This window comes from Vicugna pacos, chromosome 7, assembly GCF_048564905.1.
Source record: "Vicugna pacos chromosome 7, VicPac4, whole genome shotgun sequence".
Lineage (NCBI taxonomy): Eukaryota > Metazoa > Chordata > Mammalia > Artiodactyla > Camelidae > Vicugna > Vicugna pacos.
In genome coordinates, this window is record NC_132993.1 from 33,263,658 (window position 1) to 33,285,920 (window position 22,263).

The following is a 22,263-nucleotide window of genomic DNA, read 5'->3' on the forward strand; positions in this document are numbered from 1 at the left end:
CTGGGCCGAGCTTGGGTGTGGAGGCTTTGTGAGGACCCTGGATGTGATGTCTGTGCTGGGGAGTCTAAGAAGTGAAGTTGGATTCTTGGGCAGGAGAGCAGCATTGTGAAATGGGATGCAGAGCATGTATGCATTTGGGGACACAAGGGGAGAGTCTGTCTAACAGAGTATCTGTCCACAGAGAGGCCAGCGTATAGTGGGTAAGCAGGACTCCCCACCTCTTCCTCTGTGGTGACCCCACATCTCAGCTTGGGGACTGACCGTTGAATCTCCACATTTGTGTATTTCCTAGAGAAATGAAGGCGACCTCTTCCACCGGCTGTGGCACATCATGAATGAAATCCTGGACCTGCGGCGGCAGGTGCTGGTGGGACATCTCACCCACGACCGGATGAAGGACGTGAAGCGTCACATCACCGCTCGCCTGGACTGGGGCAATGAGTGAGTACCGGCTAGCACCAGGGTGGGCGATCTCTGGTGGCTGAACAGGACAGATGCAATGTCAAGAGAGGCGTGAGTCCCTGTGCAGCAGTATCTCCGGGAGACACCACAGGAGGCTATCTGGTTTTCCCCTTTGGGGAGCTTAATGCAGACCGTCACTGATGGAGCCAAGAACCCCATCTCTAGGTGGGGTGGGCCTAGAGGACGTTGTTGGTTTTCTAGTGTCCTGTATGGTCTGACAGTGTCAACCTGCTCACAAAATACAAAGTGTTCACTGGGGCTCAGTCAGATACGGTGTCTGCTAAAAATACATCTTGTTTCAAATAGGCTTTGGGTCGGCATGTGTATTTCCTTTTAAATATATTCCTCTTCTGTATTGTGGTGATAGGTTGTTGGTATAACTGGAGGAAGACGCTAATGCTAACAGCTTTTGTTAAAAGTCTTACATAGGTACACCAGGCAAGGCAGTGGGGCAACTTTCATGATTACCCTGATTCTGCTTGCACGTGTATATTAGTCTCTTTGAAAAGCTACTTGGGAGAACTCAGTAAAGAGCTATTCTTGACCAAGATTTACTTTTAAATAAAACTGTAAGTGACTAATCTAAAATAACAGCCAAGCACTTTAAATAGTAAATCTAATCACTCGAAGCTCTGATCAAGGCTGATAACTGCACTAAGTATGAATGTTAATATATGGGTGAGAAATTAGAGTAAGCCCGCTTTGACTATGATGTTGGCTTGTATGGGCTTAAGTTAAAAGAAGGTAAATGGTCCCTCAGTATCCTGCAAGGACATAGCCTCCCTCCCTTTCCTCTCCCCAATATGTGAACCTTCAAAGGATCTTAGGGCAACAGAATAAAAGAAGAGTAGACAGAAAAGGAGAGGCTGTAAAAGGTACACTACAGAAAAATTTGCCTCTCGCTGAATCTGTAAAACCTGATTTGAAAGGAGAGTGCTGCTTCCTCTAACCATGGGAACCCAGACTTGGCTTTATCAGAAGCCAATTTTGATTCCCGTCAAGACGTCACGTACTAGAGATGTGAAGACGTCGACCTCCTGACACATTTCAAACCTCCATCTTGCCCAGAGTCCTTCTGCTATTTGGTTAGGGCCCTGGGCCATGCATCCTTTTATAGATGGTGAGGAGAGGAGCCCTGATGCATTTATCTTGAGGAGATTTGTTCCTTGTGCAGAATCAAAACCAAGAGCAGGTGTGGAATGCAGTAAGACTCTGGACTAGGAGCTCTGCTCTTTTAAGATGTGAGGTAAATTCCTGAGCGCTTCTTGACTTCAGTTTCTTCACTTGCTGAAGAAGTCTGTTGAGCTAGGAGAGACTCTGGGGCCCCTTCGGCTCCAGGGCTGTGTGGTTCAAAGCACGTGGCACTTCCTGAGAGAGACAGTTTGCCTGCCCTGCGTGGAGCCTCCGGGCTCCCTTGTGAGATGGGGGAACACTTGGAAGGGTAGATCTGAAGGCTGTTGGACTGTGACTTCGACTGCCTGTCTTTCACGTGTTTCTTTTTTGTTTTGAAAAAAACTTTGAATTTTTTACTGAATTACCTTGGCTCTTAGTCCTTATGCTGGTCCTCCTTTAAAAGACTAGTTTGTAAGTAGGAAGCAAGTTGGATGAAGTTAGCTTATCAAAAATAGCTTAGAAATAGAAAGCAGGCAAGAAAATGATACTTTTTCCGTTTTAGGAAGGAAGATGATGACAGAAGGACAGGGAAAGGGAGGAAAAACATTAATTATGACTGAATCATGGCTAGTTTTGACTCACATAAGTTCTAGGTTGAACTTTGGGCAGTTCTACGGCTAATTTATGGTACGCTGGTAAAACATTGATGCATGGAAATGAACAGTGTAATTTATTTAGATCATCCCCAAATTCGTGAGTTTTCTGAGGTCTCCTTCAGTTTTCTTTGAGTTTCTTTGGCCACTTATTTAAAAATGACTTACAGCATCCAGATTGTGCATTTACTGTATTCCTTTAAATACGAGTTAGTTTTCTTACTGAGTAGTGTTAAGTGGAAAGCAAATTCAGATAATTCTCTTGTAAATTAAACCAAATCAAATTGCCCTGCAAAAATTATCTGTCAGCATGTAGATCTCAGGATGAACGGCTAACTTCTTACTGTGTCCTCACATGGCCTTATCTCTGTGCTTGCTTGGAGAGAGAAATCTCTAGAGTCTCTTCTTCTGATTTTAAGAACACCAGTCCTATTGGATTAGGGCCTCACCCGTATGACCTCACTTCACCTATATTATCGCCCCAAGTCCCTGCCTCCAAATACAGTCATATTGGGGTTAGGGCTTCAACATACACATTTTGGGAGGACATAATTTAGTCCGTAATGGGGAGACCTGGGTGTTTTGAAAATAAATCACAGTGTTGTTTGTACATTGAAATTCAACAAAAGTTAAAGAATAGGAGTGTGATTTTTAAGTTTGTCAAAGAGAAACATAATTGAAGAAAACTGAGAAGCTGTTTTAATATCTGAAAGACAGCACCTGCCATCAAGAAAGCCACAGTCTTGTAATTTTAAGAACAACAGTCCCTCAGGGTGGCTGGGCAGTACCTGGCTTGAAGTAGATGCTGAATTAATAAGAGATTTTTACTTATGAACCCCCTAATGAGGTTTTGGAGAGGTCGTGGAATTTCAGGATTTTTTTTTAATACAGAAATTAGAAAGCTGTGGTTATATAATTGGAAGTGCCACACAGGAAGGCTTCCATGTCAGAGAGGGTGATGATGTGAAAGGAATGCAGGACAGATTGTCCTCAGAGGATTAGGTGTGAGCCCTGGAGCCGGGTGACTGAGGAGTCTGGTAGAGAGACCTCATGAAACCTTCGGGACAGTTGCGGATGCCTGTGGAGATAAATGGAATCAGGTAGCATTGATATCAGTGTAGTCACATAGGTCCCTGGAGAGCAGTATGTTACCAAGGTCACTAGAAGGAAGCCGGCAGGATTATACTCATTTTTCTCTGTCCCTGGTAAGACATCACAAATCTGTTGCCATACTTGGTCCCTCTGAGGCTGGATAGAACCTCAGACTTTTTCTCAGTTCAGTAATCCGTGTGTCAGCCACAGTGAAATCTGACATAAGAGATGAAGCCATTTTTGCTGCCCTAATTTCTGTCCCCTACCTTTACTGAATTTCTCCTAATGACCAACCCCAGAACTCACCATGAATGAGGACTGTGCACATGTGCCAGAGATTCACATTAGAAATGTGTTTCCTCTGGATGTAACCAAGTATTTTGTAAATCCTAAAGGCAACACTTCCCTCTCTTCAACTCTGATTTCTAAAACAAAATTAAATGTAGCCCTAGCTTCCACTTCAGTCTAGTGAGGAAGGGTTTCTGTAGTAATAGTATGTAGGGTGCTAAAGGCTCCCCACCATGTAGCACCAAAAGTACCAGCCACCCCCCACCCCCAGTTGTGGGCTGTCATCTTCTGTTTCTCAAGTTATGCCCCGTGTTCAACCTAGTTACTTATCTCAACCCCAATAAAAGGTTAATATAAGATTAAAAAAAAAATACGGGTGAAAGAAGCATGGTGAGTGATATATCAACTTTCAGGATGATATAGTAAAAATAATTGTTTTTAATATATTTTCTAGAGGTGGCTTCAGCTTTTCACCCAAACTTGTGCAATTTGTTTTCTAGGCAACTGGGATTGGACCTGGTGCCGAGGAAAGAGTATGCGATGGTGGATCCAGAGGACATCAGCATTACTGAGCTCTACCGATTGGTAGGTATAGGAATCCTTGGCTCACAGCCTCGCTAATTTTGTGGTTTCTTTGACACTCTTCATACTTGACTGATTTCATAAGAATAGGATGTTCCAGGTTTAATTTGGAGCAGGTAGAGAGAATTGAGAGCTGAGGTGACCATGCCCCAAGTACAAAACTGAGATAATTTACCCATTTCAGAATGACCCAATGTTCCCTACTGAGCCCTCAACGCCCAGGCACTAGGAAGTAAAGCCAAAGAAGTTTTAAAGGTTTTTTGTTTTGTTTTGTTTTGTTTTTGCTAATCTTTGTATTTTGCCTAGTCTAGAGAAATGCTTACAAGTCATAAGTATTTATCTGTTGTGTTTCAGGGCAATGTTGTGACTAGTAATTTCCAGTTAGTGCTGACCAGTTTGCACCCTTCCCTGACCCTGTTATCACAATATGCAAAGACTGTTGAAAATGTCTCCTCCTTGGTCTCCAAATATGGATCTAACTCCATCCCTCCCAGACTCCAGTCCTATCCTAAGTGCTTAAACTTGCCAGTAGTCCTAAGTTATTTGATCATACTGCCCATGATGGCATTACCTATGACTTGAGTGTTTTTTTCTAGTAACATGGTAGATTAAAGTCCACTTATTTACTTGGTATCTAGGTTCCTCAGATCTGGTTCCATCTGCCTTGTATTCAGCCTTGTCTTCTTCATGTTTTTATAATGTTTACCTAATTTCTTGATATTAACTAAGCTCTTCTAAAACCTCAAATCAAAGAAGAATGTGGTTGGAAATACTTGCAAAACCATTACCCCAGGTATAATTTTGCTTTGATGTAGTTACTATTGCATCTTACCATAATGTTCCAAGGAAGAGTGACTGTGGTAAATAGTAGACTCCCTTTTGGAAGATCCTGCCTCTTTAAGGATAACTTACCAAGTTTATGGTATTCTTCATAGAATAGTAGTTTATTATTGACCTGAGGTTATCAGAAAAATGTGGGGAAAAAATCATCAGTAAGTCCATCAGGTGTAGGTTTCATTTGAGAAAGAAGTTCTTAATATCCCTTTCTGTTTTTTCCTTAGTCATCTGTCTGTTTGGATTATCTACAGCTCATTATGTCTGTTGGAGTAAATTTCATTTTTGTGGAGAATTTCCTTTACACTGAGTGTCTTGAGAGTGATGTTTCCTGCAGCAACCCTCTGTAGCATCAGTTCTCAGCAGAATATCTGGCACAGAAAAAACAAACACAGTGAGAGGTTGGTTGGAAGGGTGGAGGCAGAGATGGAGGAAGGGGATACGAGTATTCCAAGTTAAAGTCATCACTAACTATTAGCTTGTATAACAAACAAAATCTCTGTAATTTATTTGCCAGTCACGTCCTCTAATGGGACACTTTTATTATAGTTCACTTATTTAACTCACTGAGCATCATATTTTGTCTCTTGCTTTTGTTTTTATCTCTCTCTCTGTTTGAAGTTTCTTCACAGTGGGTACTGTGTCTTATACTTTCGCTGTTATGCCCAAGGTAATCTAGCACAGTGCTTTGCATTTAATAAAGCAATCACTTAATGTTTTTGAAGTCATTCTGGTATTATGAAAAGACCATGAGTATAGATCCAAAATCTAGGTTTGAAATTTATCTCTTCCTTATACCAGCTCTCTGAGCTTGGTCTTAATTGCTAAATCTTTTAGAGCTTCAGTTTCTTAGTCTGTTAAATACAGAAATGATTTTGATCATGTTTGTTAGGAATATTAAATAAGAAATGTATGTAAAATGCCTTTCCTTGACAGATAATGTTTGCAAAGCACCTAAGCATTCAGTCAGTTTTTGTTCCTTTCTCATCTTTATTTCATCCATAGAGAAGCAAGGTAGCAAGAATAAACAGAAGCTTAGATATGATAGAAATTTCTCTTTCACAACATGCAAGTGCAGAGGCAGGAGATCCTGGGCTTATTTGTGATTTCATGGTGTCAGAAGCAAAAAAAGCTCTTATCTTTCTGCTGTGCAGTGCATGTCTTCCATTATCAAGGATACTTCACAGTACAACATAGCTGCAAGAGCTCTAGCCATTACACCAGCTCTCCTGCAGTAGGAAGGAGAAAGATTTCTCTCAGTTGACTCAACTACTTTAATAAGCCTTTCTGGAAATTCCACACAATACTTGCACTTATATTTCCTTGTCCAGAACATAGTCATATCCCTATATTTAGCTAGAGATGTCAAATATTTGATAAGCACGTTAACAGTGTGTGACACAAATATGTTTTATTTTCCCTTGTTTGATTTTGTATGCATGTGATTTTATCTCTGTTCTTTTCACTTAATGTCATATGTGGGATGGCAAATTAATTTCATCTCTTTCAACATTCTAATTTGTTAGTGGTGGCTGCTGGGATTGTTAGGTCAATAAGATTTTGGAGTCTCCTCTGAGCTGTAACTGATTAGCAATGACTACCATTGAAGGGTTTTTTTTTTTTTTTTTAAGTATGTTATAGCTCAAATCCTAGTCCAAAGTCTTCATTTGATGGATGAGGAAAATAAAACATTGTGATTTTACATGAAATTTTAATTTCTCCTCTGTAGTGATTGCATTTTACTGTTTCTAAAGCAAAGACAGTAGCCCAAGAAAACTCAAATGATGATAAGCTTTGAAAGGAAATGCTTCTTTGAGGCAGCTTCACATTCCTGTTTATGACCTGACCCAGGAGTAATTGGGTTCTCTGGAACACTGGTCCTTTTCTTTATGCAACATAAATGGGACTGACTATGTTGACTTCACCAGGGAGAGTTGGCAGGACCCACGCCTATTCCCTTGAGATGGTAGTAGTGGTGGTGATTTATTGCCACTCGTGGATCAAGGACCATAGCATGGAGGTAAAATGCCCCAGCAGAGGATGTTTGATTAATTGTTGCCACTTCTTTTCTTTTACTGTGTCTTCTCCGTGTCATATTTGAAGCACAGGTGTTTGCATTTTACTAAATTCATGTTGCATCATTAGAGAAAAAATCTTGTTTTAGGTTTTTGATAGCCCTGTTAGCAGATCTTTCTCACCTAATTGTGTTCATCTAAGCAGTAAAAAGTGCTAAGCCCCACAGTGTTAACATATGTCCACTTGGAACATTTGGTTTCCTGCCAAGGACCAGAGCTCAAGCCTTCTATAAATAAAGAGAACCTTATTGGCTAGATTCTCTGGATATTTGTGCATGAGGAGTGCCTTTTTAGGAACCTTTCTTGGTTTTTATAAGATCATGTTTGCTGCTTGCTTTGTGATCCTCAGTGGGTCAGCCAGTAGTTTTCAAACCAAGAACAGGGAACATTTGGCAGTGTCTGGAGACATTTTTAGTTGTCACAATTAGGGATGATGTAGAGTCGGGGGTCGGGAGAGGTAATTCTGGCATCTGGGTAGATGCCAGAAGAAGATGTCAAATATACTACAAAGCTCAAGACAGAGAAATAACCAGTCTAAATTGTCAGTAGTGCTGAAGGTGAGAAAACCTGGTAGAGACAAGTCACGCAATAGTTAATGCTTTAGTGGTCATTAAAAATTTGCGTCACTTATATAAATTTTGGGAATGAATCTGTTTCTTTTCCTAATCAAAGCTCTAGTTAAACCACAAGCACATTTAGAGTAACTGGTAGGTGCCTTTGTAACCGTAAATTATTTCAGAGATAGATTTTTGTCTGTGTTATAATTACCAAAGTATAGCTCTTGAAGTGTAAACATGCCTTTTTAATTTTGTTATTGTAATAATATTTTCACAGAGATATTTTTAGCAGGTCCCAAAAGTGGTGAATTACCAAGAAATGAACAAGTCGTCCTAACCTACTTTAGTTCAAATCCGTCTTAGGCTTGGAAGGATGGTGGGTGAGGGGAGAAGGGAGATTTCAGGCCATTCCTGAAAACGCATGTCACCTGTACAAAGGGTAGAATTAGGCGGACTTATCACTAGCATGTATACAAAGACCAAAGATTCCAGGGTAGCAGTGTTACAAAAGATGCAACAGTCCATTTGTCAGTCGGCTGTGACTTGCATCTGTCCGCATATGATCTCAATCAGTGATTCTCAGCCCTCATTGCACATTAGAATCACCTGGGGAGCTTTTTAAACTACCACTGTCTGGACCCCCACCCCCTCGAAATTCTAATTTAATTGTTATGGGATAAGACCTGGGCATAAGCATTTTTTAAAAGCTCTCTTGGTGATTATAATGTGCAGCCAGGGTTGAGAACCACTGATCTAGATATATTGGATTCTTTGCGTGAGTAAGGGAGCTAATTTTTCCCCTCAGTTTTCAGTGAATGTCATGATTGATGCTGGGAACTTGGCACTGTTTGAAGTAAAGACCAGACATCTTCCTGAGGTCTGTTCTTTGCATAAGGTTTTAATATCTGTCTTTCCAGCTCTAGCCTTTAGTAGTTATTTGTTTCTTCATAGCAGTTTGTGCTTGGTTACCCTGAACTTTTAAGTAAATCAGAAAATAAGTTAGTAATTTGAGAAAATAAAAAGCTGCTTTATGAGTTAAAGATATGTAGTTTTATGAATGTATGATGCTTCCTTTGCTTTGTTAAAAAGAATTTTAAAGACACAAAATAGAGCAACCTTCATAGAAAAAAAAGACAGAATTATGCTTTTTTCTAGTTAGAATATTTCTCTGCAGGGAGCTTTTTCTAGTAATTATGGCCAACACATAACTGCAATGCTGAGGTCCACTTTATAAAAGAAAATGTATTTACTCTTCACTTTTACAGAGACATGCCCAGTGTACCTGTTGAGTATACATTGCATTTGGTTAATTGCACTTCTTTTGAGGTGTTTACCTTTTGAATAGTTCAAATTAAAAGCTAAGAGCATGAAAAAATTCTGGTAGTTTTATGCTGTTGCATTTATAGCTATAAATGTAAATGGCATTTTTGCATTCAGATGTTGGTCAGTCATTAGTTATTGAACTATACTTAGAAACATAAAAAGATGGCTAATGTAGAAATAGGATTATGACCTTAAACTCAAGCAAAGGATATGGTTCCGTTGGAACTAATCCTTGAGATATATATATATATATTTTATTGTCAAGTGAGCCAGAAATGGTGGCCTCCTTAGTGGTCTGTCTTATGAGATCACTAATCCTCCACGTTCTTAGCAGCTGTTCTCATAATACACAGCCTTTGTGTATGTTTTCCCTTTGCCCTGCTCCTGAGTTGGTTCTGCTCCAAATGTGGTCCAAGAACTAGCTGGACCATGAACTGTTTGTAACTGGTCCAAGTATAAAAATGGCAAGTAAATGTTTTGGAACCTTTATAACATTTTCACATTACTGTGATATTTTTATTGCATTTTATGAAAATATCAGTCTGCGGTAGGCTAGGGGGAGAAGCAACCTGGTCCTTCAGTGCAGGTAGTTTGAGAAGCACTGCCCTGGGTGGTTCCAAATTCCTGCTCGCTCTTTAGCTCTCTGCTCAGGTGACACTTTCCCAAGAAGCCTAATTGCCCAGACACGAGTCAAGTCCTCCTTGTCTAGACTCTTAAAGATAATTTGGTTCTTCATTTCATTCATCACAGTTGCAGTTTTCTCTCTGTATGTGTGACAGTTTTGTTGAGGTCTGTTCCCCTGAACTGATCAGCTCTGTGAGGCAGAGGTTATTTCTGTTTTTCCCCATTATTGCATTCCTAGTGCTGGGCACATAATAGATACTTAACAAATATGTATAGAATAAATGATCATCCCCATGTTCTCCTCATCCTTGGAACCATAGGTGGTTCCTTTCCTTCCTCAACCTGTGGCAACTCTTTCTTCTGGTCCTGCCCCCTAAGTGCAGCTTACGCTGACTGTATTAAAGACAGAAGTGAGATGTGGACACAGATGCTGTTCCGACCTTTAGACATCTCACTGGCTTTCTTAGATTGGCCTCCCCATAGCCCCACAGCAAATTAGAAACATTTGCTTACTCTAGTGGTTGACTGTCATTGCTACTGCCTGCCTCAAAAAACTACCACAATTTTGCAGTTTTTAAAAAGTTTTCAACTGAAAAATTTTTTAAAGTTTTTTAAGAGAACTTTGAATTAGGAGTAATGTGAAGTCATAGCTGCATTGTTCAGCTCCATCAATGAAATAAATGAAATGATCAGTTAGATAGAATTTAGTCTGATTTTTTAAAGATGATTTAAGAATTTGTTCTCACCTTGAGAGTTGACAGGGTACTAATAGAATCCTTTGAACTTCATGCTGCCTGAATTCTACTCAGTGAGTTGGTTTCATTTTTTTTTATTGAAGTTGACAATGTGTCAATTTCTGATGTACAGCATAATGTTTTAGTCATACATATACTTACTTTAGTGTTAATGATTAAGAGGCAAATCTTGTTACAGCAGGATTCCTTGATGATCTGCCAACTTCACAGTTTCTTAATTTTAGAAGTTGGGAGAAAATTTGGAATTTAACATATAACTAGATAACCAAACCCACAGCAAAAAACTAAAAAAAAAAAAACAAAAAAGCAAAAACAAAAGAAAACCACAGGACATCATAATCACGCCATAGCTAACTAGTCTGTTGGTTTCCATTATTGTCTTCAGTCCATGCTGATCATGTTTTTGGGGGATATCATTCAGATGGAGCATCGACATCGGAAGAAGGACACCCCGGTGCAGGCCAGCAGTCACCACCTCTTTGTGCAGATGAAGAGCCTCATGTGTTCCAACCTGGGAGAGGAGCTCGAGGTCATCTTTTCACTCTTTGACAGTAAAGAGAATCGGCCAATTAGGTAACTGCATGTGGAGATCTGACTTCAATTTCTTGATGTACGAATGACGGATATTTGTAACTGGCAAGATACAAGATATGACGCCTTGTATACACTTTTCCTCTCTCAGTCTCAGTTTTTTCATCTGTAGAGCTCTGAATTTCTAAGCTGCCTAACCTCTGGGTGTTTCCTTAAAAGTTAGATGAGATAATGCATGGGAAGGTTTTTGAAAAACTCAAAGGGGTTATAGAATCATAATAATTATTGTTGTGATAATAATAATTATTATATTAAATGAAAGTATGGTGTTGGTATTGGGTCTGTTATTTGAGTTATTTTATGTTGATAATGCAGGGAAGGTGAAATATGTCTGAAATCTGAAGTTTGTTTACTTATCAAGGTCAACATATTATATTTTTCAAATTTTCAGTTAACAGTTACATTATTTTTTTTTTAATTTTGTTTTTATTTTTTTAATTTTTTTAACATTTTTTATTGATTCATAATCATTTTACAATGTTGTGTAAAATTCCAGTGTTCAGCACAATTTTTCAGTCATTCATTGACATATACACACTCATTGTCACATTTTTTTCTCTGTGATTTATCATAACATTTTGTGTATATTTCCCTGTGCTATACAGTGTAATCTTGTTCATCTATTCTACAATTTTGAAATCCCAGTCTATCCCTTCCCACCCTCTACCCCCCTGGTAACCACAAGTCTGTATTCTCTGTCCATGAGTCTATTTCTGTCCTGTATTTACACTTTGTTTTTGTTTGTTTGTTTGTTTTTGTTTTTTAGATTCCACATATGAGCGATCTCATATGGTATTTTTCTTTCTCTTTCTGGCTTACTTCACTTAGAATGACATTCTCTACGAGCATCCATGTTGCTGCAAATGGCATTATGTTGTCGGTTTTTATGGCTGAGTAGTATTCCATTGTATAAATATACCACATCTTCTTTATCCAGTCACCAGTTGATGGACATTTAGGTTGTTTCCATGTTTTGGCTATTGTAAATAGTGCTGCTATGAACATTGGGGTGCAGGTGTCATCCTGAAGTAGATTTCCTTCTGGATACAAGCTCAGGAGTGGGATTCCTGGGTCATATGGTAAGTCTATTCCTAGTCTTTTGAGGAATCTCCACACTGTTTTCCATAGTGGCTGCACCAAACTGCATTCCCACCAGCAGTGTAGGAGGGTTCCCCTTCTCCACAGCCTCTCCAGCATTTGTCATTTTTGGATTTTTGAATGACGGCCATTCTGACTGGTGTGAGGTGATACCTCATTGTAGTTTTGATTTGCATTTCTCTGATAATTAGTGATATTGAACATTTTTTCATGTGCTTTTTGATCATTTGTATGTCTTCCTTGGCGAATTGCTTGTTTAGGTCTTCTGCCCATTTTTGGATTGGGTTGTTTATTTTTTTCTTATTGAGTCGTATGAGCTGCTTATATATTTTGGAGATCAAGCCTTTGTCGGTTTCACTTGCAAAAATTTTCTCCCATTCCGTAGGTTTTCTTCTTGTTTTATTTCTGGTTTCCTTTGCTCTGCAGAAGCTTGTAAGTTTCATTAGGTCCCATTTGTTTATTCTTGCTTTTATTTCTTCTAGGAGAAAATTTTTGAAATGTATGTCAGATAATGTTTTGCCTATCTTTTCCTCTAGGAGGTTTATTGTATCTTGTCTTATGTTTAAGTCTTTAATCCATTTTAAGTTGACTTTTGTATATGGTGTAATGGAGTGTTCTAGCTTCATTGTTTTACATGCTGCTGTCCAGTTTTCCCAACACCATTTGCTGAAGAGACTGTCTTTATTCCATTGTATATTCTTGCCTCCTTTGTCGAAGATTAGTTGACCAAAGGTTTGTGGGTTCATTTCTGGGCTCTCTATTCTGTTCCATTGGTCCATATGTCTGTTTTGGTACCAATACCATGCTGTCTTGATGACTGTAGCTCTATAGTATTGTCTGAAGTCTGGGAGAGTTATTCCTCCAGCCTCTTTCTTTCTCTCAGTAATGCTTTAGCAATTCTAGGTCTTTGATGGTTCCATATAAATTTTATTATGATTTGTTCTAGTTCTGTGAAATATGTCCTGGGTAATTGGATAGGGATTGCATTAAATCTGTAGATTGCCTTGGGCAGTGTGACCATTTTAACAATATTGATTCTTCCAATCCAAGAGCATGGAATATCTTTCCATTTTTTAAAGTCTTCTTTAATTTCCTTCATCAATGGTTTATAGTTTTCTGTGTATAATTCTTTCGCCTCCTTGGTTAGATTTATTCCCAGATATTTTATTACTTTGGGTGCTATTTTAAAGGGGATTGTTTCTTTACTTTCTTTTTCTGTTGATTTATCGTTAGTGTAAAGAAAGGCAACTGATTTTTGAACATTAATTTTGTAACCTGCCACCTTGCTGAATTCTTCAATCAGCTCTAGTAGCTTTTGTGTGGACCTTTTAGGGTTTTCTATATATAGTAACATGTCGTCAGCATATAATGACACTTTTACCTCTTCTTTTCCAATTTGGATCCCTTTTATTTCTTTCTCTTGCCTGATTGCTGTGGATAGGACTTCCAGGACTATGTTGAATAGGAGTGGTTATAGTGGGCATCCTTGTCTTGTCCCACATTTTAGTGGGAAGCTTTTGAGTTTTTCACCGTTGAGAACTATGCTGGCTGTAGGTTTGTCATATATAGCTTTTATTATGTTGAGATATGTTCCCTCTATACCCACTTTGGCGAGAGTTTTTATCATAAATGGGTGTTGAATTTTATCAAATGCTTTTTCTGCATCGATTGAGATGATCATGTGGTTTTTGTCCTTTCTCTTGTTGATGTGATGTATTACATTGATTGATTTGAGTATGTTGAATCAGCCTTGTGTCCCTGGGATGAACCCCACTTGGTCATGATGTATAATCTTTTTTATGTGTTGTTGGATTCTATTTGCTAAAATTTTGGTGAGGATTTTGGCTCTATGTTCATCAGTGATATTGGCCTATAATTCTCTTTTTTTGTAGTGTCTTTGCCTGGTTTTGGTATCAGGGTGATGGTGGCTTCATAGAATGAGTTTGGGAGTATTCCCTCCTTTTCAATCATCTGGAAGAGTTTGAGAAAGACTGGTATGAGTTCTTCTTTGTATGTTTGGTAGAATTCCCCAGTGAAGCCATCTGGTCCTGGACTTTTATTTGCAGTTACATTATTCTTATCCTGTCTGCATCAAATGATGTTGAGAGATAACTAAATACTTGGAAACCTTCTCATTAGCGTTTCAGAGCTGGGAAATGATAAGCAGTCTTTATATATTTTTTTTTCTTTCTCTGTCCTACCTGTTGTAATTTTCTTAGGGCAAATTCTCAGTATTTAGCAAAAACTTACAGTGGATATTTTGGTTGTTATCCAGTAGTTGAGACTTATTTTAAGACTTTTATGTTTAACATTTTTTTAATCTTATAGTTCAGCACAGTGCACACCATCTGTTACATTAAAATTTTTAAATTTGAATTTAGAATTAAAAGTGTATCACAAATTATACATACTGACCCAACTGTACCATGCTTTAAAAAATAATCCTTAACTAAAATGTTGACAATTTTAAGCAACAATGAGCCACATATATTGTTTTATAAACACAAAATAATCCTGGAATATTTCTTCCCTGGTTAAAAAATATATATATATATATTTTTTTTTTTTTTCCTGTGGAATATTGTGAAGTTTATATTTAGTTCATTTCTAGACATAAATTCTTTGGTGAATTAACTTATATGTTATTCATTATCTACTAGTTAAGTGTACTTCCTATTTCTTGACAGTGGACTATGTCCATAGAATTTAAAGGTGTTTTTGTGCAGCAAGGACAGAATTGATAATGTGTGGAAATAACAATGGTAATATAGTTTCAAAATCTACTTTATACACTGTTGGAGGAAATGAACCAGAGAGTTAAAAAAAACCTTACCCCCTTCCAAAATCAGCATCACTAAAAAGGGAAGATAAAGGCATGAAAAAAGAATCCAAATTACAGTTTAGCACTGACTTGAGAAACGTGAAAGATTATTTAGAGAAAATACCTGTTTATATATTGAAGTGTATGTTAGAGAGCTTGGTGTCCAGGCAGTTTACTTTAACTAAAATCTTCAGACCATTGTCTGTATAATGTATGGTCTCTAAAATGTTTAACAAACTCTATGAGGGGAGGAGAGGATATAGCTCACTGGTGGAGTGTGCGCTTTGCTTGCACGAGGTCCTGGGTTCAATCCCAGTATCTCCCCATTAAGTAAATAAATAAATGAACCTAATCCCTCTACCCCCCCAAAAAAAATTTAAGAAAATTTTTTAAAATTAAAAAAAAAACTATATGGAATGTAAAAGGAAGAAATGAGCTCACTCTTTTACTCATTCGTATTCAGCTAAAGTCTTTGAGGAATCTCCATTCCTCTTTGCCATTAATGTTCAGATTGCACTGATAGGGTATTACTGTTAGCTTATCTTTAAGTTTTGTCTTGTTATAAACATTTTCAAATTTTAAAAGATATTCCTTTAGGTTTTGATCAACAGAGTTCCTCTTCTTTTATTCCTATTTACTTGGTGAAAGTAGGAAAATAACCTGGGTGCAGAATCCCCAAAATATTGCTTTTCTGGTCCCTGGGTTCAGGCCAGGAGCTGGGCCTTTTTCCTGCTCTGTGATGTGGTTGGGCTCGCATATGTACCTGCCTCCCTCGGCCTCTCCCCCACCTTTTCCTTCCTTCCTCTCCTGCTCTCCGCCTGTCCCCCTCTACCTCCCCATGACCCTTTCCCTCTGTCACACATGCCTGATATGGAAGGACCCTGGGTGAAATCAAGCCTGAATCCCTCCCCCAGCTTCTACTCACTGAGTTTGGCCATTGGCTCTCACTCCCCAAAACTCATAATCACTATAAAGGTGATTGGTAGAAGAATGTGTAGAAACAAAAATATACACTTACTAGGTGTTTGTAATAATCTCAGATTTCTTTTCTTGGCTTTCTGAGGCCTTGGATAGCACAGTGATTATTCTTTTCAGTAGTGTTCAGAACCTTGCTCTGAGTAGTTTGGATTCAAGCTGCACAGGGCAGTGTCACCATTACCTTCGGAAGAGGCCTTAGGATGCACCGATCTGAAGCCTGAGCGTGGTTCTTGTCTCTGCAGTAGATTGCTGCGGCCCGAGCCTTTCACTTACTCTGTCTTTTCCTTCTTCTTGAAACGGGTGACAAGTCTTGCTTCCTTCATTGCTCCTGGCATAGCTGATGAGTGTAAAGTATTTACATCTTCCCAGAAAAAGGTATTCTAAATGTAAGATATGATTTTGAGACTTTGCTGTGTTTCTTCTTATGCCCAACAATGAATGTAGTGTGGGATGTGTGAGTATTTTAAAATCAACTTGAAGTTCTTTTCTAAACTGCTTATTTTAGAAAATTTCAGACATATAAGAAAAATAGAATACTATCATGATGCCTCATGGACCCATCACCAGCGACAACAATAATCTACTAGGGCTGATCTTGTTTTAACTACAGCCCTTTCCATTTCTCCTCTTTGCCTCCAGTTTATTTGGTGTCAAATCCCTGACATCATAGTTGCGTATGTAAATATTTTAGAGTGTACTTATCTCTAAGAAAAAGGATATAAAGAATTTATCACCCAAAATGTGAATATTCCCTTAACGTCTTCAATTATCCATTTCCAGTCAGAATTCAGATTTCTACTGACTGATGAATAGTGTTTTACAGAATTCATATATGGCTTTTGTAATGTACAGGATCCAAAGGAAGTCCATACATTGCATAGTTGAGAAGTTTCACAAGTCAACTTTTCAGCAGTAGTTTCCCTTTTCCTCTCTCTCTCAAATCCTTATCATTTATCAAAGAGACTGGATCATTTGATTTTTTTTTCTTTTTCAGAATTTAAAATCCAATCCAAGTAATGAAATTCAGTAGCCAAAAAATGGTATGGTTAAGGGAATGCTTTTGTTGTTAAATAAGATCATTAGTGCTGTAATTTACGAAAACTAAAATATAGTCTCAGTGAAATCTTTATGGCATTGCCCTGACCATTAATCAAAGGAAGTCACCCTGTCCAGGTACAGGTGGAGGGGCCAACATGTGCAAAGCCTGTAGAAGTTTGATTAGGAAAAGTGAATGTCTTTTCCTCTCACAAGGCAGACAACTGGTTAGGACTTTTCATTTAACTTCCCTTCTCTAAGAAGCAAATAGCCAGCATTTTACTGAGTGCTAACCATCTGCCAGACTTTGTTCTGAACGCTTTAAATAGATTATCAGCACTGACTGTACAGGGGAGGAAGCAAGGCACAGCAAGATTAGGGAATTTGTCTAAGGTGTTACCAAACTGGAGTTTGGCAACTTGGCAACTTGGCCAGTTTTGGCAAACTGGCAAGAAGCAAAGTAGAGGGGCCAAGCCAGTGATCTGGTCCCCAAACCTGCCCTCTAGACACCACCCCACTGGCCTCAGCCACATCCCTCCTCCAGTGCTTCAGTATTTGAGCATTTCCATCATCGAGCAGGATTTTACTGGCCAGAGTGAGAGCTGCAAAGACTGATAGTCTTAATAATAAGATGTTATAAATTATTGATAATGATAATACTGAAACTATTATAGGGCCTCAGAAATATTCTGTGCTATAGAAACTGGGTTTTTCAAATTGGGTCCTTCTCAAGATACTTTCAAAATAGCAAAATGGCATCAACGCTTACTCTGTGTCACTGATCAAAACCTTAGATTCAGTGCTTGGAGATGTCAGATGCAGAAGGAGCCAACACATGAAAAGTGCTCCCTTCTCATTCACTCAGTGGAACAATGATGCGCATTGTATTTCCTTAGTACCAGGAAGGGTATGTTTTCTGTCAGAAACTTAAAGCCATTTATCATTGACATTGGATGATATTTAGAAAGTTCGTTCATTTTATCTCAGACCAGTTTCGGCCTCATAATGACCTAGAATATTAAGACTCTGATGCCTGTTGCAGACACTTCTTACTGTGCTGGAAAGATTCAGGCGTATTCCGACAGCATCTTGCTAACATACACCTACCCTATGCTACTTCTCCTGTTTTCCTCATTTGTTTGAGTAACACCGCCTGCCCAGACAGAGTCCCCAGCAGGTACAGCTACATTGGACTCAAACATCAGCAAAGATAACATACTTTTATTTATTAGTCTGACACAATCTGACATGATTTCTCACTGTTAAAGATAATTTATTAGTAAAAAGAAAAATTGAACATTTTTGGAGAGCAGCTACCTTGCTGAAAATTTGTAATATCCCCAGTCTGTAAGCATATAGCTAGAAAAGCCAGAGCATCATCCCCCTAGATGGCATCTCTAATTTTATTTTATTTTATTCTATTCAGTTCATTTAACTAACACTTAAATAATGCTTACCATGTGTCAGGTACTGTTCTAAGTTCTTTTAAAAATATTAAGTTATTTATCTTTGTAACAGCCCTATGAGGGAGGTACTGTTAGATCAGTCATCCTCAGTATCTGTGAGGCATTGGTTCCAGAACCCCCTTCAGATACCACAATCCACGGGTGTCCAATTCCCTTCTATAAAACGGCATGATGTTAGCATATAACCTAAGCACATCCTCCTGTTTACTTTTAATCATCTCTAAATTACTTGTACTACCTAATACAATGTAAATGCTATGTAAATAGTTGCTGGCACACTGCAAATTCCAGTCTTGCTTTTTGGAACTTTGTGGAATTTTTTTTCCCTGAATATTTTCGATCTGCTGTTGATTGAATCCACAGATGCAGAACCTACAGATAAAGAAGGTTGACTGTATCCCCATTTTTTCTAGAAGGGGAAACTGAGGCACAGAGAGATTTAATAACTTGCCCAAGGTTGCACAGCTGGTATGTAGTGGAGCTGATATTTTAGCATGCAGTCTGACCAGGCATCAGTACTCTTAATCACTTTTCCGTACCTATTCTCATAACTTACAGTATGTATGATATTCTGTTTTTTTTCTGTTACCCATTCTCTACTCACCAGTGTGTAGCAAGGGGTCTGTTGAGGGTGTGTTTTTTAAGGAACTGGAGTAGAAGAGATGTGAGCTTGTTAAGAATTGACAGGAAGGATCCAGTAACAAGGGAGAGGCTACACTCGGGAGAGGGAGGTCATTGCTAGATCAAGTTGCTTCAGAGGCATCAGGAAACAGGCTTGAGATTGCAGGTGGGAAGGTCAGCCATGGGTCAGAGAAAGAGAGAAAGGAAAGGGAGAAAGGGCAAAGTGTAGATGTGCAAAAGCTGGGGTATAGTATTAGGAATATTGGAGGTGGGGGGATTTGTATAAAGAAATCAGACTGCAGGTCCTTCAGAGATATTTCAGGTTTGGTTCCAGACCACTGAAATAAAATGAGTATCACAAGCAAGTCAGAATTTTTTTGTTTCCCAATATCTATAAAAGTTATGTTTACACTATACTGTAGTCTTTTAAGTGTGGAATAGCATTATGTCTAAAAATAAAAATGTACATACCTTAATCGAAAAATACTTTATTGCTGAAAAATGCTAACCATCATCTGATCCTTCATCTTTTTTGCTGGGAGAGAGTCCTGCTTTGATGTTGATGGCGGCTGACTGATCAGGGTGGTGATTGCTAAAGGCTCGGGTGGCTGCAGCAATTTTTTAAAATAAGGCAATGATCAAGTTTGCATCAATTGACTCTTTTTTCCATGAACAATCTCTCTTTAGCCTGCAGTACTCTCTGATAGTGTTTTACCCACAGTAGAACTTCTTTCAAAGTTGAAGTCAATCCTCTCAAACACTGCCTTATCAACTAAGTTTATATGATATTCAGATCCTTTGTTGTCATTTCAACTATCTTCATAGCATCTCCACCAAGAGTAGATTTCATCTCAAGAAACCACTTTCATTGCTCATCCTTAAGAAGTAACTTTTCATTTACCCAAGTTTTATCATGAGATTGCAGCAGTTCAATCACATCACCAGACTCCACTTCTAATTCTAGTTCTCTTGCTATTTCCACATCTGTAGTTACTTCCTCCACTGAAGTCATCCATGAGGGTTGGAATCAACTGCTTCTGAGCTCCTGTTAATGTTATTTGGACTTCTTCGCATGAATCATAAATGTTCTTAATGTCATCTAGAAAGGTAAATCCTTTCCAGAAGTCTTTCAATTGACTTTGCCCAAAGCCATCAGAGGAATCAGTATCCATGGCAGCTACAGCCTTACAAAATGTATTTCCTAAAAGATAAGGCTTGAAATTCAGTGACTCCTTGATCCATGAGCTGCAGAATGGATGTTGTGTTAGCAAGCATGAAAGCAACATTAATCTTATTGTCCATCTCCATCAGAGATCTTACGTGACCAAGTACATTGTCAGTGAGCAGTCATGTTTTTAAAGGATTTTTTTTACTCAGCAGTAGGTCTCCACAGACCTTAAAATATTCAGTAACCCATGTTGAAAACGGATGTGCTGTCATCCAGACTTTATTGTTTTGTTTATAAATCACAGGCAGAATAGATTTGGCATAATTCTTAAAGATCCTACAATTTTCAGAATGGTAAATGAGCACTGGCTTCAACTTCAAGTCACTAGCTGCATTAGCCCCTAATAGGAAAGTCAGCCTGTCCTTTGAAGTTTTGAAGCCAGGCATTGACTTGTCCTCTCTAGCTATGAAAGTCCTAGATGGCTTCTTTTTCTAATAGAAGGCTGTTTTGTCTACTGAAAATCTGTTGCTTAGTGTGGCCACCTTCATGGATAATTTTAGCTAGATCTCCTGGATAACTTGCTGCAGCTTCTACATCAGCACTTGCTGCTTCATCTTGTGCTTTTATCTTATGGAGATGGCCTCTTTCCTTGAACCTCATGAATCAACCTCCACCAGCTTCAGACTTTTCTTCTGCAGTTTCCTCACCCCTCTCAGCCTTCATAGAATTTAGGAGAGTTAGGGCCTGACTCTGGGTCTGTCTTTGGCTTAAGGAAATGTTGTGGCTGGTTTGATCTTCTATCTAGACCGCTATAACTGTATCCGTATCAGCAATAAGGCTGTTTCACTTTCTTATCATTTGTGTGTTCACTGGAGTAGCACTTCTAATTTCCTCTGAGAACTTTTCCTTTGCATTTGCAACTTGACTGTTGGGTGTGAGAGGCCTGGCTTTCAGTCTGTGTCAGCTTTCCATATGCCTTCCTCACTAAGCTTAATCATTTCCAGCTTTTGCTTTAAAGTGAGAGACATGCGACTCTTCCTTTCACTTGAACACTTTGAGGCCATCGTGGGGTTATTCATTGACCTAATTTCAGTATCGTTGTGTCTCAGAGAACAAGGAGGCTCTGGGGGAGGAAGAGAAATGGGGAATGGCTTGTTCCTGAATCAGTCAGAACACACTCTCATCTCATATGGGCACACTTCGAGATACTCTACAAGAATTACAGTGGTAACATTAAAGATCAATGATCGCAGACAAACATAATAATGAAAAAGTTTAAAATATTGTAAGAATTACCAAAATGTGACACAGAGACACAGAGTAAGCAAATGCTGTTGAAAAGTGGTATGGATAGACTCGCTTGACACAGGGTTGCCACCAACTTTCAATTTGTAAAAGGTGCAATATCTGTGAAGTGCAGTCAAGCAAATTACAATAAAACGAGGTCTGCCTGTACTTAGCATCATGTGCTACAAACGTTTCTTTCGGCTTGCATTTAAAATTGGATGTTGCACTGTTTGGTAATAGGAATAGTTGTAGAGTTTATGCTTTTCATTGTCTGTGCAGCTATGCACGTGTGTATTCTTATCATTCCTGTGTTGATGTAAGTCAGGTAATCTACAACAGAGTGTAGGTTACGTGGATGACATAGTCCGCTTGTTGACTGCTTCCCTTATAAAGCCCATTACTTTGGTTACTGCTATATTCAAAGTTTTAGGACTATTCTGTTATTGTATTTACTTCTCTGAACCTAAGTGCCACCAGTGGTACTCAGTGTAGGGCTGCTTGTACATGCAAGCTACCGGCATGCACTTTTATTTGAGAAAGCACCAGCAGGGTAGTACTTCTGTAAAAAGTCTTATCCTAGTAATTAAATACTAAGCCTTTTCATAGGAATTAAATTCAGATAAAATTGACTTTCTTGCTGGCACCTTATTCACATGCTTTCCTGAAGTTATGTGTTTTTCCTACCATCACACTGTTCAACTCTACATTTTCATTAAATGCTTCATTTCTGTATAAATTTTATATTGCCCCCAATTACCTCCTTTTCAGTATATTCCAGTTTTGTCACTTAAGAAAAAGTAGTAAATATTATTGGCAAGACACAGATTTTTTTAATAAAAA

The 22,263-nt window shown here is 38.6% G+C and overlaps 1 protein-coding gene across 1 annotated transcript in view; it reads left to right on the top strand.

The window, feature by feature from the left end:
- Positions 1–22,263, top strand: part of DOCK4 (dedicator of cytokinesis 4) — a 410,882-nt gene that overhangs the window by 186,048 nt on the left and 202,571 nt on the right. Inside the window, exons 6-8 of the mRNA XM_072964656.1 lie at positions 293–441; positions 4,109–4,193; positions 10,780–10,931. Coding sequence (XP_072820757.1) covers positions 293–441; positions 4,109–4,193; positions 10,780–10,931 — 386 coding nt within the window. The remainder of the gene's footprint in view (positions 1–292; positions 442–4,108; positions 4,194–10,779; positions 10,932–22,263) is intronic.